This window comes from Pecten maximus, chromosome 18, assembly GCF_902652985.1.
Source record: "Pecten maximus chromosome 18, xPecMax1.1, whole genome shotgun sequence".
Classification (NCBI taxonomy): Eukaryota; Metazoa; Mollusca; class Bivalvia; order Pectinida; family Pectinidae; genus Pecten; species Pecten maximus.
The window spans coordinates 23803237-23815451 of record NC_047032.1 but is presented as its reverse complement, the minus strand read 5'-3'; the positions used below and the strand labels follow the sequence as shown (position 1 = coordinate 23815451).

The following is a 12215-nucleotide window of genomic DNA, read 5'->3' as shown; positions in this document are numbered from 1 at the left end:
TTCAATATTTGGTATCATTTTTATCGCCGTTTGTGATAATTAACATCCTATTTCAAGATCTATTTTTCTGCGGTCCTATACTATGGCAGCCTCCATGTGCCACGTTGAAAAATCGTGATAAAACTTTAGACTTTATTCTCTATTCGAAGGTGCAACACAGTCCGAATTATCATCTAGATAGTACAAAAGGTATACAGTGCGTTATATTGTGATGTATGCGAAGGTGAAAGATATGGTTTTGTTATCAATTATTGAAGTGAAACTTGACCGCCCTTTGGACCGGTCGGCTAAAGTGGAAACTTTTCATTATTTAGGAACGGGTTTTATTATTGACAAGAAGCCATTGGTAACGCATTTAGTATTAATTTTTGTTACACACGATATCTATTTTATCTTATTCAGCATAGGAGTGCGCTTGGAGTAGATTTCAAACCCACTTAACCTATCAAATATTCAGAACTCTTTCGACAGGCGGATGTTTTGAAACGACGTTTTCTGCACGTGATCACCATGGAAACGTTCGCTGACTGAGCAGAAGCTGCAACCGAAAGATGAACATTTAGAATATTTTAATTTTGGGGGTTTGTAAGCCACAAACTATATGTTTCAAGGAACAATACACATAATTCACCAAAGTGTGATTATTTTTATTTTCACTTTGATAACTATGATATGGTAAAACTTGCAAGTTGAATGTAAAAATTCTGTGATAGCCTATGCTTAGATCTACTGGTACATGTACGGGCTTCATACTGAAATAGGCCTACTTCAGCTAGCTAAAGGTCTTTGGCTATTTTATGGTTATGAAGTTTCTCACTGTAGTATCCTCTAACAGAGTCGGAGTAGGGCATCCTATACTGTATGCTTTGGCTTGAGTCTAACATTTCACTGTTTTATTTCTGTATTAGTAAGCTATGTATCATATGATATATCTTAACAAGGTCAATACATTGAATTGATCAATCTCGATCTAAATGAAGCTACCAAAATTCATGATTCAAGATACTTGTAATAAGTTTATTTTCCAATCAAGGCATACATGATACAGTTCTCAAACAAATTATTCCTTGGTTACATACTGAAATATATAGATCTTTTCTATAAAACAGGAAAATGTGAAAATGCTCTAGATATTTCATTATGAAGAGACAATCTTCTCTAATAGAAATGCAAGGTGGTATAGAAAAAGCATGATATATAGTAAAAATATTCTCAAGCAAACTCTCCTGTTATCATGTGCAGGGGGCGGTTTTTGTGAAATAAGTTTATTTTGATTCTACCAACAATATAAGCTTTGGAGAGCTTACCTTTTACAATGACACCACTAAAGATGTTGTTCTGTAGTTGAAGAAAACGCTAAGGAGTAAATCCGATGTGCCCTCAGCTGTTGAAACTAAGCCAAAGTTGGTCTGACCCTGCATAAGTGTGACTCCAACCCATGCTTTAGGGGAGAGTGGTTGTGCTAAAGTGCACTAATCACAGTAACAGAAAAGTAGACAAATGTGCCAAATGCTTTCCTGCTACAACAGAAGCTAAGAAGTATAAGATCTGTAATAAAATATGGAACCTGGATGTTGAGTTCCATTTATATATCTATTAGAAATATGAACTACACTGAATGGACGTTGGTTCTTTGGAGATTTCCTCACTTTTATTTATACAGATCGTATCAGTTTAGAAAAATATTTGAGAGCATTTATTTTTTTGTAAATAAATTTGGTATTGATATTGATTCACCATGTACTATATGCTTGAATACTTGAAGTCTTGAATTGCTTTCTCTCTCTCTTTTTTTTTCTTCATTTTTTTACCGCATTACCTTGGTAATGGGCATCACAGAAAAATAGGGTAATAGCTGTATAGGGTATACAGACAAATTTTGCTCCAGTAACAGCATGCATAACTTTATGTAGTTGGGCATTTCCTTATAATTTGTTTCTGAATTCAATGACGCAGGAGAAGAACACAACGAAATGTGTGCCAGTAATTGTCTGCAGGACATAAAAAATGAGTTTTGAGCAATTCTGAATTTTGATATAATTAGTTTAAATTACAAAACAAAACAAAGACCAATCATTTAGAGATTTTCTCTATTTAAATCACTCATCATTTCAAAGTTATACAGTAAGTTACAGCACACATATGCCTGTTAATAGATAAAAGTGATATTGCAGAAAGGACTGAATGGAATATGTCAACCAGGGTTTTTTCTCACTGGTTATGGGAAGGGGCCTATTTGTCTCATTTTGGGAAGATAATTGGTGAATTGGAAAAGAGTTTTTCGGGAGTCAACTGCAAATTTTTGGAATTTGGCTTTAAAATGAAATGATTCCAATTGGGAATGGGGCCCGTTAATTGGCCTCAATAAGCCCCCAGAAAAGCCCTGTCAACAGACTGACAAAGGTCAGCCAATATTGATTTGCTGTGGATGATATGATCAATATTAATCACTGATCATTCACATAAACCATTTACTGAAGTCATGATGCCGTAATATGGGAAATGTATGTCGAGAGTTATGCATGTTTTGTAAGTTAGGTTTGTATATTCTTCTATATCTCGTGCTTAATACAATTGTACCTGTTCCACCCTTTTGTGTAAACTACATGTAGCTGAATTTCATAAAATTATTTCATTTTTGATTTTGTTTTCAGATAAAGAAATATGTCGGAACCAAGATTGCCAGCGGAGTCTGTGAAGGCGATGGGCTCAGAAGGTTAGTCTGTTTTTATTGCTGGTGCCAGTGGTGGTGTGATAGGGAATTCGAAGATGAGCATTGTTTCAATCATAGCAGGTGATGGGACTGGGAACTAACATATTGTTTCTATCATAGCAGGTAATGAGATTGAGAGGTAGGGAGTTGTTTCTATCACAGCAGGTGATGATATTGAGAGGTAGGGAGTTGTTTCTATCACAGCAGGTGATAAGATTGGGAGGAAGGGAGTTGTTTCTATCACAGCAGGTGATGATATTGAGAGGTAGGGAGTTGTTTTTATCACAGCAGGTGATGAGATTGGGAGGAAGGGAGTTGTTTCTATCACAGCAGGTGATGAGATTGGGAGGAAGGGAGTTGTTTCTATCACAGCAGGTGATGAGATTGAGAGGTAGGGAGTTGTTTCTATCATAGCAGGTGATGAGATTGAGAGGTAGGGAGTTGTTTCTATCACAGCAGGTGATGATATTGAGAGGTAGGGAGTTGTTTCTATCACAGCAGGTGATGAGATTGAGAGGTAGGGAGTTGTTTCTATCACAGCAGGTGATGAGATTGGGAGGAAGGGAGTTGTTTCTATCACAGCAGGTGATGAGATTGGGAGGAAGGGAGTTGTTTCTATCATAGCAGGTGATGAGATTGAGAGGTAGGGAGTTGTTTTTATCATAGCAGGTGATGAGATATCTTGGGAGGAAGTGAGTTGTTTCTGCAATAACTGATGGTGAGATACAGAACTACTATTACAAGTTTTTTTCTGTCAGAGCTATTAAGTATTCATAGCTAGTCATGTGACTTGCACAAGATATTCTCATGCATTCCTGTACCACTGCCAATACCTAACTATACACTTGAATATATTTTTTCTGGTATTTGTATATTAATACCAAAGATTTAACAAATATTTCTGGAAAGAAACCCTTTCCTTCTGAAATTTTCCTTAGGAAAAATACAATTATGTTTTGTGAATAAAACATGTTGAGGAACAGAAGAGTTTAAAAGTACTGAAAACATCATGATGAGATCAGGCTTATAGAACAAAGAAACCTCATAAACTGGTGAATGGCAAATTACCTCTGGGATTTCTTGTTTTTAATTATTTTGAAGAATTTCTTGTGAGTTACTATACATTTGTATGTTAATTTTCCATGATATCCTTGAATATTAGAATTTTTTTTTATTATTGGAAAGTGGGATATTGGATTAGCCCGGTTGTTCACAACTCGATCTTTTGTTCCACTTTTTTTACTCCATTTTGTTGATTTGATTAGATTTTCTATTTTCTGATATTTTACAAAGTCTTGCAGCATAGAATGGCAACTCTTGATAGCAGAGCAGGTACTCCGGTTAACTTTGCTAATATTATCTATCTTAAGTGATTATAATACTATCATTACTATGTTTACAGAGATTTCGAAGCAGTCCATACGCAAAGTTGTCTGGGATTACCTGGAACAGAACAACCTTGTTAACTTCCCACGTCCAGTTTACAACAGGATACCAAACTTCAAGGTGCGTTACTCTTTCCCAGGGATACCTCCTGTCCCGCCACAATGATGTCCAGGGCATAGATTCTGTTACCCTTGACCATCCATCTCTCAAATTGTCAAGTTAAGAAGTTTTACTGACTTATTCACTCATGTACTAGATAACAGTGGTAGGATGTCAGTAGTAGTTTTAGGTTTAAACTGTAAAATTGCAAAATTGAATTTATTTGTTGAACTACTTTTGACATATTTTGGGACTTGGGTAAATGTTTAATTGCAAGTTTGGCTAAGTAGTTTTGTAGATTTTACCATTCACTGACAAAATTAATCTAGTGAGAGGAAGCTAATGTTTTGCTTGAAAATTCTTCTTGGATAAGACAATTGTGGTTTGAAATATTTTACCTGTTTTGATTTATTTCCAACTTTTGACATGTTTTGAGCTTTGAAGTTTTCCATTTAGCCCCATTAACTTTGTTACAGGGAGCAGCCAATGCTGCCGAGAAGGTGCCAACAATGGCTGAGTTCAAATCGGCTAGAGTTGTGAAAGTGAACCCGGATAAACCACAGGAGAATGTGCGCTTCCTTACTCTGGAGGTAGGTTTGGATAAGACATAGGTAATCTTCCAGCTGTTTTTTAAAGATAATTTGGGAATTACCATAATTAATTGCTGAAAATATTAAATTAAAGGTACACCTGAATTGGTGACAAATAATTTTATATTACAGAAAATACTCAATAATTGCATCTGTGTTATTTAACAGGCAAATAAGACATTACTGGTGCCAACTCCACGGTTGAGGACAGGCCTCTTCAACAGGATTGTGGTGCCAGAAGGGGCTAATAAGGATATGCTGAGGATCTGTTCTACGACTCAGGTAAATTTCCTTGCTTGCTTGTCTTTAAAATCTGGAACTGATACATATGCTGGCTTTAATGTTCATTCCAAGCATTATACTTCTTCAATTATAGGGTCATCATGTATTTTCCAGACCTTATCTATTCTGAAAACAGCATTGTTTTCTTATTCTTTGCATAGTTATAAAACAAATGACACATATTTCTTTTTTGCCTACACAATTAGTAACATTTCAAAATCATCATGTTTACTGTGAGGGGCCTATCAGGGACTTTCATTTCTAAATAATCCACATGTACAGTTAAGGATTCACCATAATTATAAATAATCCACATGTACAGTTAAGGATTCACCATAAAACATGCATATGTATATATATTTAAGTGATAAAGATGTAATCTTATTGTACTGTAGGGAGTGAGGGAACACAGCGAACCAATAGGTCTGGATGACAAAATAAAGGTTGACCTCATCATCATAGGTTCCGTGGCAGTGTCCAAGGAAGGTCAGTACTTGTCTTAATGCCAACCATTATTAGGTTAACGTGAAAGATTGTTGTAAGAGTGTTTTGTCATCATCACTGAAATGATCATTTTAGCAGTGACGGCCGTCTGGATCTCTTGTTCAAAAAAAGTTTCAAGAAAAAAAATTTTCAGCTGTTTTAAAGTCCACTTAATAGACCCAGAATTGATATTAATGACTCCAATTAATCAGGAAAATTAATAAGCAAGAATAGGCCAACATGTGTATTTCTTTAATACAGCAGAACATTCTTGTGAACACACTCTTAATACTGAGTACTAAGAGTCCATTAGCATTTTGCTGATAAACGTAGCCGAAGATAATAAGTATTACCAACATAGAAATTAGTCTTATTTTGTAACCTGTTTTTTCAGGTTTTCGTATTGGTAAAGGTGAGGGTTTTGGAGACTTGGAGTATGCCATGATGAAAAGCATGGGTGCCATTGATGACAGCACTATTGTGATTTCGACCGTCCATGACTGTCAGGTTCTTGATATCCCCGAGGCCCTGATGACTCCCCATGATGTTCAGGTAAACTACATAGTCACGCCAACTGAGATCATCAAGTGTGACTGCAAACGAGCTCAACCCAAGGGTATTGTCTGGTCTTACCTTACACCAAAGAAAATGCGTCAAGTTGCAATCCTTAAGCGCCTGCGTGCCTTGGAGCGTGAGGCTGGAGTGGATGTAACACTTAAAGACGGAGAGGAGTTTGACGAGACAGCTGATGATGGGGAGGATGAAAAAGAAGGTGAGAATGATCGTTATCGTCGCAGACGCCCACCATTCAACCGGAGACGTCGTGCCCCAGGTGGGCGTGGACGTCGTAGGCCCAACAGTGAGCGAGATGGAGAATCGGCCAACGAGGAGCGTGGTGAGTCGTCGGGTAATGAAGCAACGCATGCTGATGGTGATCAGAGGCGTGAGGACCGTCCTCAGCGCAGGAGACGTCCACGACCTCCACGCAGAAGGAGGAGGGCATCTGATCGTCGTGATGAGGGCGAAGAGAACTCTGAGCAGAACGTAGATGACTATTCACCCAGGGAAGGAGATGGTGATAGGGAGATACCAGACAAGCGAAGAGGCAAGGGAGGTGAACGTCGTGGCCCACGTAGAATGAGAAACAACCCTCGTACCAGGATGCCTACAATTTTTGTTGGAAGCATTCCACGCGCAACTCGTGTCAGTGAACTGAAAACCAAGATCCGTGAAATGGATATCTTCCCGATTCGCGTTATATGGCATGGGGCACGCGGATATGCATTCTTTCAATTCACAAAACAGAGTGAAATGGAAACAGCCTTAGACTCTCTGAAAGAATTTGAAATTAATGGCAAGCAGCTTAGAATTGAAGAATCCAAGCCACCGACAAATCGGTCAAATAATTCATCTGGAGAACGTGGAGAGGTTGGAGACCACGATGTCAATGGTGCCGCAGATGGTATGCAGCAGATGAATATCAGGAGTGATGATTGAGGGGGTACTGGAGATAGGTGGTTGGGACGTGTGTAGCACTTCATGCTGTGCCCAAATAGTGCTAAGGTATATATATACTGTTATTTAAAATCAGTGACCGACGACTCCAGTCTCAGTGGCAGGACATGTAGGCCTGTAGCAAATTATCCTGATGATCGTTCGTGGTTTTAATGAGAGATGACATGAAACTAGACTGAGAAGTAATCATTACCACTAACCCTCTGTAGTGAGTGTCGTTGATCCTGTTATACAGTCATGGAAGGAGGCCATCCAGTTTTGTTTTGTTTGGAATGGAATGAGGTGTATCAACACTACAGACATGATTTTTGTCCACTTAATTTCATGGTGAATGGGAGTTTTCTGATAATCTTGATTCAGAATCGATGATTCTAGACTGATAAATTGACTGAAAAATGCACAAGTCCCTGAGGTCAATCATACAACCCTTGTATGTGATGGGCTCGAGACCTAATCAGTTTTTCACTTTTGATGGTAAAAGCATATTTTTTTAAAATCTGTTGCTGGAGGGCATGTTCATTTAAAAGGTCACAAAGAAGAAAAATGTTCTTAATTTTGATTAAAATCATATTCATTGAAATGTTTGACACAAAAATTTCTTATTTCTCATGTTTTGTCTTTCGCTGGTTAGTGTCTCATCTTTAGATGTTTTAAGTTTTAGAGACAGCTTTTCATTGGTAGCATATTTGGCAAACTGGTTTTGATTGGTGGAACCCTTTGACCTTAGTAACTCAGAGTTGTACGTGTGATTTGTTTGGCTGGAAGACTAGGTAATTGCAATTAGATCGGTTGCATCACTTAACAATAACAGCTGTTTTCATGAGATATTACCAGGTAATTCATGAAATCCCTGATGTATGATGTAGCAGTCGACAACATTGATCAGAGAGTGGTTAATTAGACTTACTGAATGCACAAAATGTAATTTATATCTTAGATAGGCGACTACTGATTTTCGATTTTTTTGAACAAAAATACCTATCAATTGTTCATGGCGGAAGTAAATATGAAATGTATTTGTACTATTGCTATATTGGGGTATCTCATTGCATCGTGCTCCAAATGCAATCCTGATTTGTAATGTATGGCAGGGTAATTTGTGTGAATACAGAATCAGTTCTTTCAGGATCTCTGAGCATGTACCCTCAAGTTTAAAACTCCCAACCATTCAGTAAATACAAGATGATGAAATATTTAGGTATTAGATATTTTGGTTTTTATTGGAGTAATATGTATAGTTGTGTTTTGTTATCGGGCAGATTTACTGTTGTATTGATAAAAATATCTTTAATGCTGTAAAGAGTGAATCTTTTGCCGAAATCAGTAGAAATTTGCCTGAAGCCTAGGTTGTACAAGAATCTGTAAACAAAGCAGCCAAATTGAAAAAAATCACATTATAACGAAACGTTTCGTCTTTAGATTTGTAAAAAATTTGTGCTATTCTGGATTCCAAGTGCCTTTTTTTATCATAAAATTACCGAATTTTTTCTAACAAATTTTAAAGAAATGCATTATTACTGTATGCCTATGTATTATCAGGAGAAAGCTGTACAGATGTTTGAAGGTCAGAAGGGTTTCAACCACCAAAAAATATGTACAAACTACATGTATTCTTTTATTTTTAGTATTAAAGTTTTGGAATGGGTGCTTGAAAAAATGGATTGAAAAGGAATTTCTACCCGACAGCTTATACCCATTACAGTTGTGCTTATTTGTCTGTGTGTATATAGATTATACATAGATGTGTTCAAGGTTGGACATATAATTTAACAAGTTTGTGCAATTTCATGATTTTCATTTTTGCAGTTTTGGTGAGTGCATCAATCTTCAACACATCCATACATGAAGCTGTTTTAAACTTAAGTTTCTTGCATATCGTAATTAACAACTAACAGGTCTGAAATTAGTGAGTAGATTTTTAAGGTTATATGCTACCTTCTCCAACCTATAAGTCATTTCCTTAAGAACTGGTAAAGTATATTTTGATTTCATTGACTTGGACCGATTTATTTGGAGTTAATGGAGGAATCCAGAATCCTAAAGGGGGAAATAAATGACAATATGTTATGATACATTTTCATATCATGAGTTTTCAAGGGAAATAACTCTTGACACAAAAGTACAATATGTATGGTAGCATATAACTTCAATAGCAGTAGTGATCTTGTATCCTTAGCCATTAATCCTTTTATAGTGTAAACAATGCTTCACAGAAATCCTCAAAAGCTATCCTGTTTTTTGAGCTTAGAACAGCAGCATTATCTGCCAAAGACATCAAGTGAACTATGCAATTTTGATCCAAATAAGTGCCAGTTATTTTCTGTATTTAGGGGGAAATAAAGTTCTGTTAACTTCAAAAGATGAAATACATAAAATTGCTGGGTATATTGTGATTCCGTTAATGGGCTAGAAGCCTGTCTGTCACGGTCTATATATAAGTTTATCAGAGTTGGGTTTCTGCTGATCTTTAAGCAAAAATAGCAGTTAAATTTAGTACAGAAGATAGTTACTTTTTGGAATAAATCTATTTAGTGGTAACTTAATACATTTTGATATTAATTAGTAACTTCAAAAGAATAAAATTTGACCAAGACATGATCACACTATGAAATTTGTTCTACTTTCTGTTTATTTTCAATGCTAGCCCACTTGTAAGTTAACTGTTGGGATGTCTTTTCTTTTAATTTTCTCATGGTATTTATGTGAAATTGTAAAATTCTTCCTTCTAGGGAAAAAATCCTTTCCAGAGGTAACTCCTAAAACTCAGCAGAAACCCACTTTTTAAGTATTTTAAGATAATTATAAAAAAAAAAACTAATTCAATATTGATGACTGCCATTTATTATTCCAACCCTGTTTGTAATTAAAGGTCTTGATTTGTGCAGTGTTATATATTCGGTAATTTTAAGAGAAGTTATGTAGAAATTGAATTCTCTTCAAAAAAGTTATGAAATTCTATGAGGTTGTGACTCGAGAAAGCATGACTGCAATATCATAGTTTATAGATATAGTTTTTTATTAATCAATAATGATTTAATAATAAAACGATGCGTTGTCATTATTGAAGTCCTCTTTTGAATACTTTTTTAAGCATGGCCACTTCCTTGACAAAGTTGGAACAGCAGCGACTCCCTGAACATGTTAATTCTGTATGATGAATGTTACAGATTTCAGCAAAGAGAAGAAATTGGAATGGATTTTCCTGTGCAATAATACTACACTCCAAACATTTTAATAATATGTTCAGCAAAAGATGGTTAAGAATCCACAAATTTTGCCCCAAATTCTGCCACAAACTGCTTAATTTTGTCTACATACAAAAACTATGGAAAGTTGTATTTTTCGTGCATAATTTACATTTCAATAGTGGATGTCTATTTCAATATTTTTCACGAGTACATACAGTAGCAGAATTATTCAGAATAAAAATAACTATCATCAAAAAAATACTTATGATTCCCCCACTGGGACCAGAGGGATAGGGGACAGCTATAGTTTTGTGTTATTGTCCATCCTTTCACATTATAACATGGCTCTTTCTCCTACCCTACTTGTCAATGAACATTATACCCGGTACTTGGGACATGAATCGCCTAGATGAAGGATTTGTACTATATCAAAAAAAGGTTGCTCTGACCCACATTTTGACCTACATCAAAAAAATTGTGGCATATACTTCCACATTCGACGGGAATTGTAATTCCAAATTGTCTCATAACATTTTCCTTGGTAAAGATACAAACTTCTTGTAACAGTTAATTTCACACTGAAAAATATCGAGACAAGGTGGGATGTATATGCATCCTACTTTGGATACATTAAGAAAACATGTATATGATATACTTTATTTCACAGGGAGCTCCTTGATTCATTAGTACAGTTTGAAAACAAGAATAGTTACTCAACCATAAATTCACTAAAATATATTCATTATCACAAGTTTACTAAATTCAAGTATTTAGATTAAAACCCATTGACCATTGATTGATGACTAATTAGAAAATCTAGGATCTGATGTTAAAATTCATAATTGATGTTAAATTCTATCTCGAGGCCAGAAAACCTTTGATTTGTGGTAATTCAAGACTGGGTTCGGTCCAAGCCCCTGTTTATAATTCACAACTTTTGTACGTCCTTGTCCTTGGAATGTTCCTACAAAACTACATTGATGGTTGATATTTGATTGATTATAATTCAAACTTATAAATAGCTTATACGCAGCGAACAAAATGTGACTAGAAAGAGTACCTGGAGACTTCGTCTCTGGTGACCTCATGATAAAAAAAAGCCAAATCAGAAAGGATGTGGATTGGAAAAGAATGTGTATAGGGCGGCCTGTTGCTTAATGATCTTTTATGGAGCACATTGTCAACATTACGTAATTATTATGAATATGGTAGCCGATCAGAACAGAAAAATGCCTATTGTCATAAACTGAATTTATCCATCTTTAAATTGGCCCTAAGTATGTAAACAATTCACTTCCAGACCAAATATAGGAATATTTTATGTAAGGTATATATAAAGGGAGGTTAACAAAAGATTACATATATATAGTTATCCTCTGTTCTTTTCGGAAAATACATGATGTATTGAAGAGTATAACCATCACATTTTTTAGCTCACCTGGTCCGAAGGACCAAGGTGAGCTTATGCCATACCGTGGCGTCTGTCGTCCGTCCGTCAACAATTGACTTATTTGACTTCTTCTTCATAACCGCTGATCGGAATTTGAACAAATTTGGTCAGAAGCATCCCTATGGGTAGGGGACTCAAAATTGTACAAATGATGGGGCTGACCCCTGGGGGCCTCTGGGGCAGGGCCAAAAGGGGTCAATTTGGCGCTATTGATATAAACGACTTCTTCTCTGAAACCAAGCAATGGCTATCGCTCATATTTGCCTGGTAGCATCACTATGGGTTGGGGATTCAAAATTGTACAAATGATGGGGCTGACCCCCGAGGGGCCTGAGGGGCGGGGCCAAATGTGGTCAATTGGGCTATATTGATATAAACGACTTCTTCTCTGAAACCGAGCAATGGCTGTCGCTCATATTTGCCTGGTAGCATCATTATGGGGTGGGGATTCAAAATTGTACAAATGATTAGGCTGACTCTCCAGGGGCTTGAGGGGCAGGGCCGAATGT

The 12215-nt window shown here is 36.4% G+C and overlaps 1 protein-coding gene across 2 annotated transcripts; it reads left to right on the top strand.

Moving 5' to 3' along the window:
- The first annotated feature begins 53 nt into the window (after nt 1–53).
- Nucleotides 54–10134, top strand: LOC117316084 (methenyltetrahydrofolate synthase domain-containing protein-like). 2 transcript variants are annotated; one of them, XM_033870572.1, is made up of 7 exons: nt 54–189; nt 2655–2716; nt 4116–4219; nt 4675–4788; nt 4957–5070; nt 5466–5556; nt 5948–10134. In XM_033870572.1, the coding sequence occupies exons 2-7, from the start codon at nt 2665–2667 to the stop codon at nt 7048–7050; spliced, it is 1578 nt and encodes a 525-aa protein (XP_033726463.1). In that variant the 5' UTR covers nt 54–189; nt 2655–2664; the 3' UTR covers nt 7051–10134. The 2 variants fall into 2 exon arrangements, with proteins under 2 accessions (XP_033726463.1, XP_033726464.1); XM_033870573.1 differs by lacking the exon at nt 54–189 and adding an exon at nt 522–581.
- The last annotated feature ends 2081 nt before the right edge of the window (nt 10135–12215 follow it).